General features: G+C 37.4%; 2 protein-coding genes across 3 annotated transcripts in view; both read left to right on the top strand.

Annotated features, from left to right (window-relative positions):
- golim4a (golgi integral membrane protein 4a) overlaps nt 1-13,224 on the top strand; it is a 104,737-nt gene extending 91,513 nt beyond the window's left edge. Inside the window, exon 14 of the mRNA XM_060834820.1 lies at nt 9,503-13,224. Within this exon, the coding sequence (XP_060690803.1) occupies nt 9,503-9,670 (168 nt within the window). The 3' untranslated portion in view covers nt 9,671-13,224. The remainder of the gene's footprint in view (nt 1-9,502) is intronic.
- A 695-nt stretch (nt 13,225-13,919) lies between these two features.
- Nucleotides 13,920-19,278, top strand: part of LOC132821544 (transient receptor potential cation channel subfamily V member 6-like) — a 36,559-nt gene continuing 31,200 nt past the window's right edge. The window contains exon 1 of one of the 2 annotated variants that reach the window (XM_060834172.1): nt 13,920-14,008. The gene's annotated coding sequence lies outside the window, so the exon portion shown is untranslated. The remainder of the gene's footprint in view (nt 14,009-19,278) is intronic. The other variant, XM_060834173.1, reaches the window with a different exon arrangement.

Consider the following 19,278-nt stretch of genomic DNA (forward strand, 5'->3'; position numbering starts at 1 on the left):
TCCTTTCCTTACAACTTGGTTCCATTCTTCTGTACATTCTAACATTGATTAACATATCAGTCATTTTTCACTGCTTCCAAAAGCATGTCATCTCCTTGAAATTTGGAGACCTCTTAACAAGAATTGCTCAATACCCCTTTGTCTGCCTCAGTGGTGATCTAACATTGGAACATGGTATGTTGTTCAAGGGTGTCTGTGTGTGCAGTGATAGACATTCAGTAATAATTTATAGCTAAAGTGATTAAACTTGCTGAATTTGCTTTTCAGTTTATTTGGTTCTGTTTCATACACAAGTTAAAACATGTAGGGAAGGACCTCCCAATTGTCCTGAAACACATTTGCTGTCATCATTTGTTGCTGTTTTTAAGATATGCTGGCCCAATCCAGTGAGCATCAAAGTGAGGTAGATACAGAAACTCTCATCAAATGTATCATGTTCTTTGATGTCTAATTCAAGAGATGTGACCTCCAGACCTGTGGGTCAGTGTGGGAAGCTGGGATAAGGATGGGTATCTAGGCATGATGGGCCAAAGTATGTGCCATAAATTGTCTTTGATTTTCCATTTGTAAATTCTAGTGAGGGGAGATGGAAGCCTTGCTATAAATTTAACTCTGGATGAATGGAAAATAGAGTGAGTTTCATGGCTAGACTTAACAGGTTTAAGAGTATTTTAGCTCCCAGCCTTCATTACAATTGGATAAATAAATTTCCCATCCAGTAACGTATGACCAACTTCCAGTGTACTTCAGGTAGTCAATCAGAGGTTTAGCTAAAGTAGTTATCCATTTTGAAAAGCAAGGTTGCATTGCCTATCCAATGAATTGGCTGTAGAGTTGAGTGCAGAGGAAGCAACTTCAATTAACTCTTCAAAGTCTCCGTTGAGGTTGTGCTGGAAGAAGCCAGGGAGAAGAGAGGAAATTTCTTCTTACTAATATGAGGAGAAATGGAGGAACAAATGGAAACACATTTACAGGTATGGAGAGACACAACAGAAATTTATCAGTTCCAGAATTATCAACCCAGATCCTGGATGCAATTTAGGAAACCCTTCAGTGACCTGAACAATAGCAAAGGTAAGTAGGACTGTTATTTCTCACCTTTTACAACAAAGCTCTTCAACAGGGCTTTCAGCAGTCTCAGCATGTGTTTCCCTCAATCACATTCCTCACAGCATAACACAAGGGAACGTTATACCAGCTCTTATGCTCATTCCCAAAATCACTCAGTTTTTCCTTATTCATTTCACAATGGCCACTAGCTGTATTCTTTTATCTTGCCTTTCCAGAGCATTTTTTTCTCATGATTAATGCTCACATACATTTAGCGTTCAACACTTTTTCACATCTTAAACATCTCTTACTTTTTGTCCCACTCCGCATCTGCACAACAAGGAAAAGCTCCATATATCTGTATTGCCCTTGGTAGATGACGCTCACTAACTCTCACCCCCTCTGCCTCTCAAGTCAAGGCAGTGCACAGCACAGAGAAGAGAAGGCATGAGCTAGGGGGCATAGATAACGCTATGAACCTCTCAGAACACAGAAGAACAATGGCCTCTCTGGAGCCATCAAGAGATTTTGAGCACTTAATTCTACTCTGTATAGGATCTATGACTCCTCTTGAACCTCAAGTGTAACATAGAGAATGAACCATGTAACATGTAAGTATCACAAACTCCACATTGATGGAGCACATAACTATAAAATACCTAATATAGAAACTTAATTTGGGAATTCAGTGCAGTGAAGGAAGTATTCTATTATTTTAAAAACAAGGAAGTGTCAGAGATGGAGCAAGAGGCAGCAAGAATTGGGATCTAAGAGCATTAAACAGGCATTAAACAATTTTCTTTTGTCTAAATTAGAACTATAGATTAATCTGGGACTGGGGAAATAAGCATATCAGTCCCCTGTCAGAGCAAAAGCAGGGTCTGCAGGAAGGATGGGCAAATTATCCAGAGCACCATCATATACAGAAGGCATTAAAGTTGGAGAAGTAACAAGGAATGTCATGATAGGGATTGGTGCAGTTGGTGGATAGATATGGTTCTCTGTGGCTGAAAGCCTTGGTTCCAAAGGCTATTCTTTGCCTGGTTCTGGGATTGAGGACATCACCTTTGGATCAGACATGAACTTGGAGGGGGAGGGGATCAATCCAGTCATCATGCTCCACATGGATTCCAACAATATAGGTAGCCCTAGGAAAAGTAAGTATAAGGGAATAATGGTAAATAGAGAAATAGAGGGCTTTCCCAGCATGAATGCAACGCTCTTAACAAGGTAGTTGAACTGTTGGCCAAAATAGAAATACATGAGGATTGTATGATAGCCACTTCAGGGACTTAGGGTGGAATTGTTCCTAACACAAAATAATGTTGGCATTGGTGTGGGAGTTAGAAGAATTGCATGAGATTGGCATTGAGGAGTTTGACACAAGAGCAAACCAATTGTTAAAAGGCAATATGTAATTCTTTTTAGTGAGCAGGGGGCTGGATTAATGGCTTCATTATTGTCATCTTGTCTGTGAGATATGTTGTTTTCCATGTTCATTTTTAAAAGGGTAGGAAGAAAGGCAAAGGAGGATGGGTAGCCCTGTTAATAAAATAAACGTCAAGTTGACAGAACAGTAATGAGGAAACTCTGGGAGAGTTTTAGTTTTTGAAATTTGAGACCGGTGAAGGCTGGATTATTAAATATAAGATTGAATTTAATCAGTGTTTTGTCTTCAGAGGAGTGAGAATGGAGGTACAGGCAGGAAAATGGACTTGAGGCTATGATTAGATAAGTTATAATGTTATTGAATGGTAGAGCAGTCCCAAGGAGCCAAATAGATTACTCATACTCCTATTTCTTGTACTGTTATGGTCTTAATTCACAATAATGTAGCATGTCTGTATCAAGCTGCATTTTGATGGCTGTCATATACTACTGCCCAACCTCTAAGTGCCAAAGTAAGTTGTGTCTCATTTGTCTTTCCTCTAGGTTTCTTTCAAAGACTTCACCCTGCAGAAGAAGTCCTTCTGAGAAGCTATGTTCATATGTTTCATTAATGTCAAGCAACAGCCCAGAGTCACAATGTTATTACAATTCAGAAAGGAGCCATTTACTTCATTGCATCTGCATTGGTCCCTCTAAGCAATGGGACTACATTAAAATCTCCTTTTTCCATAATCTTCCTCATTGTTTCTATTTTAATGAACATCCAATGCCTGCTTCAATGCTACAATTGAACCTGCCTCTGCCTTTCCATTCAAGAAGTGCACTCCTGATCCAAGCTACTTGCTGTGCAAAAAGGTTTTTTCTCACGTCACATTTGCACCTAGATTGGCTGAGTGAGGAAGGGGGAAAGTGAGGACTGCAGGTGCTGGAGATCAGAGTTGAGAGTATAGTGCTAGAAAAGCACAACAGGTCGGGCAGCATCCGAGGAGCAGGAGAATCGACGTTTCGGGCATTCCTGATGAATGGCATATGCCCGAAAAGTCGATTCTCTTGTTCCTTGGATTCTGCCTGACCTGCTGTGCTTTTTCAGCACTACACTCTTGACTGAGTGAGGAAGGGAAGTGTTGAACGTGGTGAATCACATAGTACTAGTGAACAGCAGCAGGTACTGGTGGCAGTGAAAGCCAGGAGACAGCTTGCCGGAGGAAGAGGTCCTTTCCCAGTCCTGCTGAGGAGAACCACAGACCCTTCATTGAGGAGATCAGTGCCGAGAAGAGTTTATTTCACAAAAGCATTTATTTCAAGTGTTGGAAGATGTGCCATGGAGATTCACCATTATAATTGAAAGTTCAGTAAAATCATTTTCTAGAATGTGTGGTGTCATCCATCAAAGCATCATCACCCTGTAGTTTTGCCTGAAAAGTTGGATCACCTTCTGCGATTCGACAGCCAAACCCTCATAACTGAAATCTGTGCTCACAGAATTTGGGAGAAGGTTAATGGCTGCCATTCAAATTGGGGCCTCTAATCTCTACCACGTCTTGGAGAGATAAACATTTGCTTTTCAGAAGCGGACTTGCAGTTTTTGAGAGGGCGATGGATTAACTAATTTGGGGATTTCTAAGCACCATGTCATCTACTGCAGTCTGGACTTCCATAAATTGGTGCAAGTGATAAGTCCCAGATCATTGGAGGTAACAGCAATTTCCATTATATAGATGAGTTAATATTAGGGCCTATGAACCACCTGGGAGACAGCTGGTAAATTTTGACCATTTGTCACGAGGACTATATAATCTGTCTGCACTGTGGCATTTGCACTCTCAGTGACCGGTCAGTTTATTGTTGCACTCATATTTCTCAGCTTTGCCTTTGTTGGTCCAAAATAAGCATCATCTGCATTGCCATCCAGAGAACAGATGACTGTTATGTTGCTCAAAATACCCAGTTATTGCATCTTCTTTTCTGGGAACCTAATAACTGCAATGTGACACAGCAATCAGTTAAACTTCAAAACTCAGTTTAGGGGTAGGTGGTTATGTAGTGGTAATGTTACAGGATTTGTAATCCAAAGCCCCCAGGCTGATGTTCTGGGAAATACACACAAAATACTATGGATGCTGGAAATTTGGAATAAAAATCAAAAGTGCTTGTAAAACTCAGCTGGTCTGGCAATATCTGTGGGAACTGAAATAAAGTTAACATTTCAAGTCCAACATAACCCTTCTTTGGAACACTGCAGACCTGCTGAGTTTCTCCAACACACAGTTTTTACATCTTAATGTTCTGGGGACATGGTCTTTGGATGGCAGATGGTGAAATTTGAATTCAGTAAAAAAAAATTTGAATGAGAAACCTAAGACATTGCCAACGTGTAACCTTTGTCAATTATCATGAAAATCCGTTTCACTAATATCTTTTAAGAAAGCTACCATTCTTACCTGGTCTGGCCTACATGTGACTCCAGAGGCACAGCAATGTAGTGACACTTAACTGGATGGGCAATGAGTGCAAAATATTTCCCTCAGTTCCATCATCAGGCACAGTCAATGCTCCTTCTAAACTATGCAATAACTCTGAAGTTCCCATGCAGGCTGTGCACAAGACTTCTCCTTAAAGTTACCAGGCGCATGCGGCCATGCAAGAAGTTTCACAAAATTAAGTTAAAACAATTGATTGCACAAACAAAAAGTTATTATAGACTGTGTTGAGTGCAGTCTGGGACGAGAGCTTGTTGAAGTTTCTCAACATAAGCTGATTCCAAAGGTTTGAGTTTGATGAAACTGCTGCCAGTCAATGAGTACAGATACCTTTCTTATGGGGTTCGCTGTATGATGTCTCTCAGCAAACAACCTATGGCACTTTCTGTGTATCAATATTGTATTATACAGACAGAAAAGCATAAAGTGTTGCAGCTACAATCCTAAAAATTAAAATAGTCTTTGATTTTTTGGCAAAATTGAAATAGTTCATGCACACTACTCACTAGATTAGTAGAGGATATGAAGATTTGTTCCATAGTTTTATACACCTATTGTGATACTGTGCTTGGAGGTAACATTGGTCATTGGGTCACAACGGCATTGTTGTAACCATGTCTGTATCCAAGTATGACTGGTAATGTGGAATCATCTGAATGGCACAATCTTTCATCTTGGCCTCTGAATAATGGAAATATGTAACGACTGTCAAAATGTTAGTGTTCGGATACACATCTGCTTGTCTTCCATCTGCAAAAAAGTACAAATGATACAAGACTGGCAAGGATTAAATATAGAGTCGAGAATGTGGTGCTGTAAAAGTACAGGAGGCCAGGCAGCATCTGAGGAGCAGGAGAGTCGATGTTTTGGGCATGCGCTCTTCATCAGGAAAGTTCAGCAGCTTAAATTTGAAACTGCCAAAGCTGTCAATAAAGGCTGCTTTATTCCGTCATATCTGCAGGATATCTGAATACAGTTTAAAATCAATGCATTACTTTTGAGTGAAATTATCATTATATGGGCAAACATGGCACCCTGTATAGTAGGACATAATAAAAGGTGATTTGCAATTGGAAACAAGCATGTTTACACTTGTATGGAATTGCTATGACTAAGGAATTTAGTTGGGTGTACTTAAAGGAGCTGGTTCACATTGGTACAATCTGGACACCAACCTAAACTGTTGCATAATTTGGTGGCTTTTGTTCACTGATCTTCAAAAGTTGCATTGCGCAAGTATTCATAAGACGTATCTTTAAGAAGTCCATTTCAGTAAAGGAAGATCTCAGTTGGGATGAAATACTTCAACATCAGAATGGTTTAGCTTTATCAGACATAGATGTTCTGTTAGTTGTAAATTCCTGGTAATACCAAACATTTTTTTTTGATATTTGATCATAGGATAAGACATTGATAGTTAGACCAGTATTTATTGTCCATCCCTGACTGCTGTAGACAAGGTGGTGATGAACTGCTTTCTTGAACTGAGGAATAGGGACACCCAAATGCAGTTAGGAAGGTAGTTCCAGGATTCTGACCCAGCGACAGTAAAGGGACAGTGATACAGTTGCACTTCAAGATGGTGTGTAACTTGGAGAGGAGGTTGTAAGTGGTGGGGGTGTTTCCATATGTCTGTTGCCCTTGTCCTCCCAGATGGTAGAGGTCACGAGTTTGAAAGCGCTATTGAAAGAGTCTTAGTGAGTTACTGCAGTGCATCATTTGTGAAGGGTGTGAGTATTGAAGGTTAATGTTATTCAAACAGGCTGATTTGTTTTGGATGGTGTCACGTGCCTTGAACCTGGTTGGACTTACAAGACTCTCCATTTGGCTGAATGGATGTATCACACTCTTGACTTGTACCTTTGTAGGTCATGAACTGAGGAAACAGAAGGTGCATTACTTGACACAGAATTCCTAGCCTCTGACCTGCAGTTCTAGCCATAGCATTTATATGGCTTTCAGTTCAGTTTCTGGTTAATCATAAACCCCAGGATGTCAATAGTGGGATATTCAGCGGTGGTGATGCTATTGAAAGTCAATGGTTAGATTCTCTCTTGTTGGGGATGCTCCTTGCCTGCCACTTGTGTGGCACAAATGTTACATGCCATGTAAGTCTGAATATTTTGCAGGTCTTGCTGCGTTTGAACATGGACTTGTTCGGTATCTGAGGAGTCACAAATTGTGCAACGCATTATGCAGTCATCTGTGAACATTCCCACTTCTGATCTTATCATGGGGTGAAGGTCATTGATGAAGCAGCTGAAAATGGTTGGCCCTAGGACACTATCCTGAGGAATCCTGCTGAGATATCCTAGGATTGAAATGATTGACCTCTAACTACCATTATCATCGTCTTTAGTGCTCTATTTGACACTTCCTTTTGATGTTTCTTTTTGATTCCCATTGATTCCAGTTCTGCTAGAGCTTCTTGACACCATGTTCAGTCAAATGATATCTTGATGTTAACCTACTTTCATCTCACCTATGGAGCTCAGAGTTTCGACCAAGCTGTAATCAAGTGAGGAATGAGAGTACTAGAATAAAGAGGTCTTGCTGCAGTTGTATAGAGCTTTGGTGAGTGCACATTGTGTAGAGTTTTGGGCTTTGTATTTAAGGAAAGATATTCATGAATTGAAGGCTGTGTAGTGAAGCTTCACTCAACTCACGCTAGGATAAAAGTATTGCCCAATGATGAGAGATGCTGTATTGTCTGGATTTTAGTAGAATGAGAGGTGATCTCATTGACAGATGCAAGATCCTGCAGGGTTTTGACAGTAGATTTTGAGATGATGTTTCCCCTGGCTGGGGAATCTAGAATACAGCAGCACTATGTTACCAGAGCACCAGATAAGGGGGTGATCATATAAGTCTGAAATGGGAAGAAATTTCTTCACTCAAATGGTTGTGGATTTTTTTGGAGTTTTCTGTCTCAGTGGTTTGTAGATGAACCATCACTGAATATATAGTTAAGGCTGAGATAGACATATTTTTGGTCTCAGCAAATCAAAGGATGTGGACAGGAAAGCAGAGTTGAAGCCTGATATCAGCCATAACCAAATTGACTGACTCAGCAGACTTGAATGAAAGCAAAATACTGGAAATCTGAAAATTTCAAGTCTGGTATGATCGCTTCTGAACTGAAGAAGTCATACCACACTTGAAACATTAACTCTGTTTCTGTCTCCACAGACGCTGAAAGACCTGCTGAGTTGCTCCAGCATAACCTGTGTGTTTTTGTGATGGAGCAGACACAATGGGGGTTTGCTCAGGCTCCTATTTTTTATGTCTTAATTTTCTTTCAAGGATTGAAAGTCCCTTTCTCACCTTTATCTTGGAAACAATAAGATTGAATTTTTCTGACAAAGTAGATTCTTGAAAAAAACAAATGCAACTCTCATTCTAATAATCTTACAGGGTGCTACTGTTGCTTATTGCACCTCCAGAGGGAGCTTGTATATTGTGTGTGTTTCAGTTGTTTAGGTAGGAGCCAGGAGGAAAGTCTCTGCTCCTGTTTGCTCCACAGGTAAGTTCACTTGCTGTATTTTTCTGGCGATGACCTCAGTGGCTGTTGTAAAAGCATGACTGATGCAGGTCCGAAACCTCCATTCACAAATTACTCATACAGTTTAAGAGTAGATATATTTAAGGAATGAATACCCATGCAAGCATAACAACAGCTAAACTGCTGGCATACATCTTATAGCAGGCATTTCTCCGCCAAGTTGACACTCGGGCCCAGACACAGTCCACACAGAGGCCCAGTTTCAACCCACCTTCTCTTATTTGCTGCTTTGTGCACTTTTCAACAAATTATCTTCAGGCCATTTGCAATCCTGAGTTTTGGGAAATTGTTTAAATGAAACCTTTAAATTCAGCCAATACGTTTCAAATAAACTCCATCCATTAATTCAATATTTGACAAAGAGTACCTTACATGAAAACCCCAATGATTGTTGATGTGGCATGATCTGCTGTTTTTATTCCAAAATTGATCAACATATGTTTTCATTTAGGTCAAGTACAGGGAAGCAACAACAACATGATTTGTATACAATATTGGTATCCAGTTATGAGGTATCTTAGTGTTTTACAATAGAGAGAAAATGGATTTGATAGACCAAGGGAAGGGGATTAGTAATTAGTTGAGATATTTTGTAATGAACCTGTTCAGGGATGCTCTTACACACTCGAGCAGGTTGGGACTTATCACTGCACCTGAGCATCTTAGTAATGAGTTTATTATTTTCCAACAAACCCAGACCACCTAAATAACAGGGTGAGTGTTTGCCAACAATAAAAAAAAGGTTTGAGTGTTACTACATCAGGTAAATACAAAGAAGTTGTGTACTTGGGCTGAAACATGCATGTTTCATTGTGAACGTATTTAATTAGGAAACTCGAGTCTTTAAAGTTGGCAATGTTGTCATTTCGCATGGTTATGTTTAGTCATGTCTGAGCTAGGTTTGTTTGTAGAAAAGAGAGTTAAGATTTTCACGTGTGTCTGCATTAGGCATTCTGTCAAATTATATCATGTATTTAAAAAGTATGTTTTCTTAGTGGTTTGTCATTTTTACAATTCGTAGATTGATAAGAAAGAAGGGGATCCTAACAAACAAGAACAAGAGGCAATAGCTGATGAAACCAATCAGGAAGGGGAGAAAGAAGATGAAAATTATGAAGAGGAGGAGGAGGAAGAAGAAGAAGACAGAGATGACCCTGCTGCAAGGACGAATCGGCGGGCAGAGATGTGACATTCTTACAATTAGCTTTATAATGATTTTGTTTCATTATCCAATTTGATTTGTTTGACCCACAATATTTTAAAGGAACTTCTACATAAAGATATATAATGTATTTTTCAGGTTAATTTAAGTTTGGACATACTTAAAGATAAAGTATTAAAACCCTTTAAATGCATCTGCTTCCTGATTGTAATTTGTAATATGTTCAATGTGAAAGAGTCCTCAAAAGTTCATAGAACACTTTTTTTGAATTGTAAAATGTTCAGTCATGTTTGTTTGAGGCATTTTGGAACTCCTACAAAAATATTTTTTCAATGGAAAGTCAATTATAACGTAAGCAATTCTTGAACGCGTCTGAAGTTCATCAAAGCCTATTTTCAAATGAGTGATATTTATCATTATGATTAGATGTTAATTTGTAAACATAACTAATCATGTAAGAAGCACTGCTCTTAGGCACTGCACACAGTGGGTAGCTCATGACTTTGTGCAATATTGTAAAATGAGTGAGAGCCAGTCACCGTACATTTTACACTCTTCCTGATTTTGGTTTCCATTAATTCAAACCCTCCATTTTATACTTTTGCACAGTCAAAAATCAATCCCATTGTGCTTATCAAAGTTAAGTCAGAGCATTTAGCTTTGTTTGCAGCTTTGTAACAAAATGTATTTCATAGAGAACTGTACTTCATGCAATAGTTTGTAATTCATCCAGTGTTACCAAACCCAACTTCATTGTGTTACTGAGTAATATTCTGTTCAAAGGATATTGAGCAATTTTTTTTCTGTGTAATAGGGAGACTCAATACAGAAGTAATCCATTTATGCTCAAGGATTTACTGTTGCTATTTTTGTCTGTTTTGTTTTCTGAAAGAAATTTATATTATATTTAAAACTGCTTTAAAACTTGTTGCTTTGAAATGACAATCAAAGAGGTTAAAAAAAAAACCATGAAGAGAGAAGCTGAAAACAGTTTTAGCTTGGTTATTCCATAAAGGTCCTAAACTTTCAATCTATTTCTGAGCAAGTAAATTGGTGCAATTTAAGTGTAATCCTTCATTTGGAAGTTTGTCAGTTATGAGAATAAAAGGGTATGTGAAGAAGCATATAGTTCCTGATCCATGATGTGCACTATTCTGCACAGTGCAGATATTTTAATAATTTTAATGCATAAAAATTTAAAGCTTTAAAATTAAGTACGTAAGTCAATCTGGCTTCGTTAATGTCAAGGTGGCAGAAATTTCCACAAAAGTGAAATGTTAGATTTTTCTATCGGATTTTTAATTATGTGGTGCATATGGTCAACTAATACTTGTTCAATTAAACAAACAAATGTTGATTTTTGGTATTGAATTTATACGTACAATGAAATAGTTATGAGTGCATTGTATTAATAACGTACAGAGCATTGGACCCAACATGTTCACATGTTTATGCCTCACGCAAGTCTCCTCTCATTTTGATCTCGTTTTAGATTACTTACAGTGTGGAAACAGGCCCTTCGGCCCAACAAATCCACACCGACCCGCCGAAGCGCAACCCACCCATACCCCTACATATACCCCTTACCTAACACTACGGGGAATTTAGCATGGCCAATTCTGTGGGAGGAAACCGGAGCACCCGGTGGAAACCCACGCAGACACGGGGAGAACATGCAAACTCCACACAGTCAGTCGCCTGAGGCGGGAATTGAACCCAGGTCCCTGGCGCTGTGAGGCAGCAGTGCTAACTACTGTGCCACCGTGCAATCTATCGCAATCAATAATAATTCCATTATTCTCTCTGACCTGTGTTTATCTAATTTCTCTTAAATGCATCTATGCAATTCATCTCAACGACATCTGACAGTTGTGACTACCACATTCTAATCACTCTCTCTGTAAAGAATTTCCTTGTGAATTCATACTGGACTTATTGTCTGTCATAAATTTATGGAATCGATTTCTGGTTGGCCCCACAGTGGAGAAATCCATAAGTGTATCCTGTAAAATGAAAGACCTCTAACAGGTCTTAGGCCTTCATTTTGAATAGAAAAAAATCTTCAACCTGTTCAATCTTTTCTTACTGGAATAAACTCTGTCTTCTAATGTCTTCTAATAATTTGTTTTTTTTTGCATTTGCTCCAGTGCCTTTGTTTTCCATATAATATTGAAACATGAACAGCTTAGACTACCTTGTGTTATCTAATCGAGAATGTATGTAAGCATAACATAACTCGTGATTTTAGTTCTGTTCTGCCAGAAAATTACCCAGGTGCTTGTTTAATTACTATGGTCTTGTTAACTGATATCATTATACATAGTGATTTAAACATCCACACCCCAAACTCTTTGCTCTCCTGCCCCTTTAGACAGTTATTTAAGAAATAGTATAAAACCTCTTTATTCTTCCTGTCAGAAAAAAAACCTTACATTTAGCTTTATTGAAGTTCAATTGCCACTTGCACAGTGATTCATGGAGATTGTTAGTGCCTTCCTATATTTTGTTGTTGTCCCTCTTTGAATTTATTATACATCCCCATTTGATATCTTCCACTAGATTTTAAATTGGGTTTCCAATTTTCAAGCCCAGAGTAGTTCATTGCAAGTGTTGAATATCAGAGTCCCTGCACTAGTCCTCATGAAATACTATTTTCCACTTTTTGCTAGTCTGAATAGTCATGTTGAACCCCTTTGCCTGCTTTGTCACCAGCATGCTATCCATTCTGATAATTGTCTTATGGCTTTATTTGTGAGCCAACTAAGTGGCATCTTATTGAAGGCCTTGTCTTCCTTTTCTGTTACTTTTTCAAAGAATTTTGTGAAGTTGGTACTGTATGTTCATGCCTTAGGAAATCCAGGCTCCAGATGTCTTTCTGGTCCTTCTTTGAGTAAGGATTCCATCATCTTTCCTACCAATGAATTAAGCTAATATAGTCCTTTGGACATCTTTTATTGCCTTTTTTTAAACAAAAGTGATTTAAATCAATTCAAATTTGAAGTAAAATGGTACTGACATGTATTATAATCAATTTTCTTGGAGTTACAAAAGAGATTAGTTTTTTTTGAGATGTTAATTTACTTTAAGAACACAATATAGCAATTAATGTTCTGTTGTAGTATGAAAAAGATTAAAATTTCTGACTGACTGGTATTCACATTTGCTTGGTTGGCTATATTATTTTTATAGTGCCTGAACACTTTTTAAATAATTGTAATACCAACTTTTTAATACTTTACCAAAGTGAATAATGATGTTATATGAAGCAACATGCAAAATTTTCTACTAAACACAAGCATAAATTACGTTCATGTGTTCCTTTTACAGTTTTTATAATGGGGTCTAGGGTGATTATGCAACTACGCGGAATAGATTTTGCCTGGGTTTGTTGTCAGCAATATTCATGTAGACAAGTGTATTGTGAGAGCTTCTATTCACTATTAGTGTAAAGTGTATATTATGTAAATAAAGTTGCTGATCAACAAAACTTAAACAATATATCACTAAGTACTATGATTTCCAAAGGACATTAAGTGATTATGTGAAATTATTGGCCATTATTAAACTATGTGATTGTTCAATGCTTTGTATTATGTATATTTTGTTATTGACGCATGATAGCTTGAATTATCATTCTTTGTGGGATACATTTTCAGAAATGTTTTTCGACAAAATTTGAACAATAGGTATTTTTAGAAGATGATTATGAAATAAGCTTCTTTTTCATATTATGAATATCCGTATATTGAGTCACTTTCATTGCAGCACAGGTCACCCAAAATCTGAGTCCTGCAGCTCAATCTCAGAATGGGGTCAAGAAATCTCAGTTTATTGCTGTGCATGTTCAGACTGTTGCCATTTTGGCTCAGAATGTCAGTTCTCAAAGGCTTTCAGGGTATCACGGGACTTCCTTAATTTGTTCTTTATTCTGTACTAAGAAAGAAAATTTAATTAAGTGCCCTACTTTCCCTGCTGGATTAAACACCCAAAATCTCTGAAACTCATTTCTTTTAGTTAATGCAAAGCAAAATATCAACAGCTACAAATGTTCTTGTGTGAATGATTGAATGTAAAGTTTGTGGGAGTACATCTGTTTGATGTTCTATTCTGTTTTTATGTGCAATTCACTTTTACCTTTAGTGAATTTAATTTAAATGCCAAGGAAATGTTGTGATAAAGGTGGTTAAACTGGTGTTTCCTGTTAGTGACTGAAACGTTTCCCTAATACACAGAAACCATGGCAAGAAATTGGCCTGTGTGTTGTCAAAACAATTTGTCGCAGATAGTCTGTCCTCTAAGAACTAGTGTCAAAGCCACATTGTGCTGTGAGACCTATCGCCGAAATGATCAAAAAGAGAGTGTAAGGTAAGAATATTAAACTTGTTTTTAGGCATAAAGTAACAAAATTATAATCAGCGCTATAACAGTAGCTGTTACTAGAAATGCTCTTCCAGACTTTGTCACAGCTGGTGAATGGTATTATGTGTAAATACTGGCCTAAAGACTACTTATATTTGGAAAATAAAAATTAAATGTAAATGTTAAAACATACTATTCACTTAAAACAATAAAAATATTATTTAAATATATGCTTAAACTTTTTGGGGAAAAAGTAAGAAACTAAATGGAACAATTTTAAAAATTATTTAGGAATAGTAAAACCTGGAGATTGTTATCTTTAGAAATTGAGGCAGAGAATACAAAAACAAAGATTACGAAATCAATAGTTAGGCCTTACCTAGATTATTATTCCTGTTTTTGGCACTATACTTTAGAATTTTTTTATAAGTACTACAATTTGGAATGATGTCACGACAATGGTGGGAATTCAGAAAAGATGTATCAGAGTGGCAGCATGAATGAAGGACTTTGATTAGATTAGATTCCCTATAGCATGGAAACAGGCCCTTTGGTCCAATAAGTCCACATTGACCCTCTGAAGAGCAACCCACCCAGACCCATTCCCCTACATTTACCCCTGACTAATGCACTTCACACTACAGGCAATTTAGCATGGTCAATTCACCTAACCTGCACATCTTTGGATTGTGAGAGGAAACCCACGCAGACATGGGGAGAACGTGCAAACTCCACACAGACAGTTGCGTGAGGCAGAAATTGAACCCGGGCTCCTGGCGCTGTAAGGCAGCAGTGCTGACCACTGAGCCACCGTGCCACCCCGTATGGAAAACATAAAGAAGCTGGTGTTGTTCTCTTTAAATCACTGAAGGTTATGGAAGGGAAATTTAATGAAGGAGTTCCAAATAATGAGGGATATTGTTAGAGTAAATAAGGACAGAGTGTTTCCACTACAGGATTGTTGGTAACCAGAGGGCACAGACTTAAGATAATTCAAAAATGAATGAGAAAAATTACATTTTATGCAGTAGATTTTTATGATTTGGAGAGGTGGATGAATTAAACAAATTCAGCAGTAATTTCCGAAAGGAAATTTGATTTCTACTGGAAAAAGAAAGGTATGAAGGGCTAGAGGAAAGTACAAGGAGTGAAACGGATATTTGGGTTCTGGAATATTCTATCTGCAAAGCGAAATCCTCAACATTGACTTCAGATCCCATGAAATGTGACAGCATCATGTGAAACTGGACAAGGAAAACATCTGCTTGTTGCAGCTCTTCCACTGCAATTGAAGTAGTGTTTTTCCACGTTAAACACCAGCATGGACTTGATGGGCAGAATGATCTCCTGTGCTATGTTAGCTATGACTATAAACAAAAAAACTGATGGTAGTAGTAGCTGCTTGGACTTTTGGTGGGATATTTCAGCATCCATCACAAGAAACGGCTCAGTAGCACCACTATTGACCAAACCGTTCGAATCTGAAATAACCAACAAGAAGGACAATTTTACTTGGCCTCACAATCGCCAATCCACTTGTGACAAATGCATCTGCTCAAGACAGTATTCGTAGGAATATTCACTGCACAGTGGATACAAAGTCCCATCTTCGCATTGACGATATCCTCCAAAATATGGTGTGGCACTGCAGCATGCAACATTGGATAGATTTAGAAGAGATCAAACAGCTCAAAAGTAGACATCCATATGATACTCTGTGCACCATCAGGAACTACACAATTGTATTCCACATATCACTCATTTTACTGTTACCATGATATTTGGGGATCAGCCCAAGTTCAATGAGGAGTGTAGGAGAGCAAGCCAGAAACAGCATAAGTGTTCTGATGATGTAGAGGGGTGAAACAACTCCCCTCTTTTTAAAGCTTTTTTTGGCTGCAACAAAGATGTTTACTTTGTTTTCCCATTAAATCACACTTCCATTAAAACATGGGACTGGTTAAAATTAAGGTTCCAGTTAGAAAATTTTGTTGGATGATGAACAGAGGAATTTTTTAATTAAACCCCAAGGTAAATAATGCAACATCAAACACACAATAACACAGATTTAAAGTTTAAAAACGAAAATGCATGGTTTAATAAAAAGAAAGTCCAGAATATGTAATTTAAAGAAAAAGCCCTCAGAGCCTTTAGGGATTAGGTTTAAACCAGAAACACAGTTGATTAATTGATATCTTGTATCCTCAGCAGTAATAAGATTTGTAGATATCTTTGAGTTCTCAGTAAATGGATGTTTTTTCAACTTGCATTACGACCAGATGCTGTTTTCCCAGTGACTGAGAGAAATATGAGCAAGAAAGTGAGAACTCCAGCTCTATATCACAAATCAATGTTCCTTCCTCTCTCCAAAAACTATTGCCTAAAGTACAGTTCATTTGTGTATTACTCTTTCTAGTATTTTTGTTGTTCTTTTTCCAAGCTGGACCATCTGCAGGTGACTTTCATCTTAATATACAAAGCTTCCAGAAAGGTGGAAAACAAACAGGAAGTACAGACCTGAATGACTGTTTTCAGACATCTTGGTGACATGTCAGTTAGTTTCAGATAAGTCTTGTTTCATGGTGACTCAATGAATTGGCTAAACTTGTGTTCCTGTGATCACTGGCTTTTCAAATCAGTGTTTTTCTTCATGAAAACAATGTTTCACAGTCATGAAGATGATGGAAATTGATTGTCCATTTGCACCATTTTTATCATAACACCTCCCCACCATATGAAACAAAAACCCAGTAATATTTCTCCTTTTATTTACAGTGAGTGTTCTGTCATAAGATATGAGATAACAATATGAAATTTGGAATGACAACACACACATTCTGCATTCTCTCTTTGTCCTACTCTGGTTACGAACCTTGCTTTGGGAAAGACAGTCAGACTTGTTTCCCTCAATTGAGCCTAAATTTTAATCCTTCACCATCCAGTTCCATAATCCATGTACCAGAGTCAAACATTTTTATAAGTTTGATTTCTATGATGGCGGTGGGTGGAGGTCTGATGTCTGCCTTCTGTAAGGTGTCGACTACATCACATTCTCATTGAACTTCACATCAATCCAGTTGAACTGGTTGAGGTTGAAACTTGGTTTTGTACATTTGATGTCCAGTGGATAACTCTGTTGGGTATGGAACAGGAATAAGGCCTTCAGCTTGTCAAGCCTGCTTTACCATTTAAGACGATTATGCTGATCAAATACTCCCAATGCCTTTTACCCATGTTATCCTCATAACCCTTTACACCACCGATAATCAGAAATATATAAATCCCTACTTTCAACATAGTCAAAGTCTAGCTTCCATAGCCCTCTGCAACCTATTACGTGTTTTAATTTTGCTAATCTTCTGTGGAGGACTTTATCAAAAGCCTTCTGAAAATTCCAGGATACTACATATATTCACCTCCCTTTATTAGTTTTATTAGTAATGTCTTCAAAAACCCCAACAAGTTTGTCAAATGCCATTTCTCATTTGCAAATCCAGACTATACCCAGTCAGATCATTATTGTCCAAATATCCACTTGTCACATCCTTTATAATACATTGTAGCAATTTCCCGACAACTAATGTAAGGCTGTCGGGTCTGTAGTTCCCAGCATTCTCTCTAACTCCCTTAAATAGTTGGGAGCATTTGCTAGCTTCCAATCTGCAGGAATCACTCCAGAATCTCTACAAATTTGGAAGATGGGTCACCAAGCCACCCATTTCAAAGCACGGGGATATACAAGATCAAGTCCAAGAGATTTATCAACTTCCAGGCCCATTAATTTCTCAAGCTTTTTGCTGATGCTAACTCTGTTCAACAGCTCATTCTCACTGGTCACTTAGATCTCTAACTCTGGGCGATTTATTAAAGCTTCCACCATGAAAACAGACATAAACACGTAATTTTTCTGCCATTTCTCTATTCACTATTATAAATTCTCCTGACTCTGTATCTAATAGACACACATTCATTTTAACTAAACATTTCCTTTTTTATGTATTTATAGAAGCTTTGGCAATCTACTTCTTTGTTTTTGCTATAATGTATTCATATTATATTTGATACTTCCTTTTCAGTTTCTTGGAGTTATTTTGTTACATTCAAAAAACTATTTCTGGTAACATTATTAGCTTTTCCATTGAATTTTATATAATCCTTAACTTCCTTTCTCAGCCACAGTTAACTCATCTTTTTGAATGAATGTAAGGTTGCTGAAAGCCATGTACAAGTTCATCAAAGTCTGACCATAAAACAGTCAGTGGTGGGAATATAATTCCTTACCATTACTGTGGTCAGCACTCATGCCTGAACAGACATTGACCCCTTGTTTATTGATGGTTTTATGAACTAGCAAAATCTGTGGTCATGTAATTACATCAGCCATCTTCTGTCAGTGTTTTCCTTTTTTAAAAAACTATTTTAGTCCACATAAGGTCCCAGGTATTAAAAATCAAATGATAGAAGTCAAAAACTGACAGTCTATTTCTATCACTATAATAACACAAGGTAACACAAGACATATGTAAAAATTCAGTCTGAAGTTACAATGTGGAACTTCTCACTAAACAATGGATATAGCATACAATAAACAGTACAGAGCCCAAGTAATTATACAAATGCTATCATCCAAAAAATTCCAGATGTTAAGAATGGGACTGATCAGAGTAACTTAAAGAACTTAAATTTACTCTTTGGATAAACTCAATTAAAATTTTCAAAATTAAAGATGAGGTTAATCCAAACAATTTGAAAAGCATCATGTAAAAATTAATAAGTTCGGAGTATGGAGATTAGCTATTCTTATTAAATGAATGCTGCACAACTAATTTTCCATCTTGACTGAGTTGTAATTTAAGGTATGCACTGACCTTCCTAATTGCTAATTCTATGAGATTTTCAAGATGAACTTTGAACATTTAATTTCTAAAGCTGCCATCCTGTTGTAATCACCTTTTTTGAATATCATACTAAAACACAAACACTTTACATTCGCAATTTCATTATAAGTATAATTTGACTGAAAACCATGACTTCATCTAACTAGTTAGAATTAATAAAAAGACCAAAATCAAATAGATTAATGTTCTGCATACAGAAAGGAGTTCAAAGTTAAAAAAAATCATCCTGATGAAATGGTTGCATGAGCATATTTTTCCACATTAAAATGGATTAAACCTTAAAATAAACCATTTAGTAATCTTAATGCAGAATACTTGGTAGTGCTGACAATTTGGGAGATTCAGAATAAGCATGAGCAAACTTTATTTTTAATTCTT

Source organism: Hemiscyllium ocellatum, chromosome 13 (assembly GCF_020745735.1).
Source record: "Hemiscyllium ocellatum isolate sHemOce1 chromosome 13, sHemOce1.pat.X.cur, whole genome shotgun sequence".
In the NCBI taxonomy this organism is placed as follows: Eukaryota; Metazoa; Chordata; class Chondrichthyes; order Orectolobiformes; family Hemiscylliidae; genus Hemiscyllium; species Hemiscyllium ocellatum.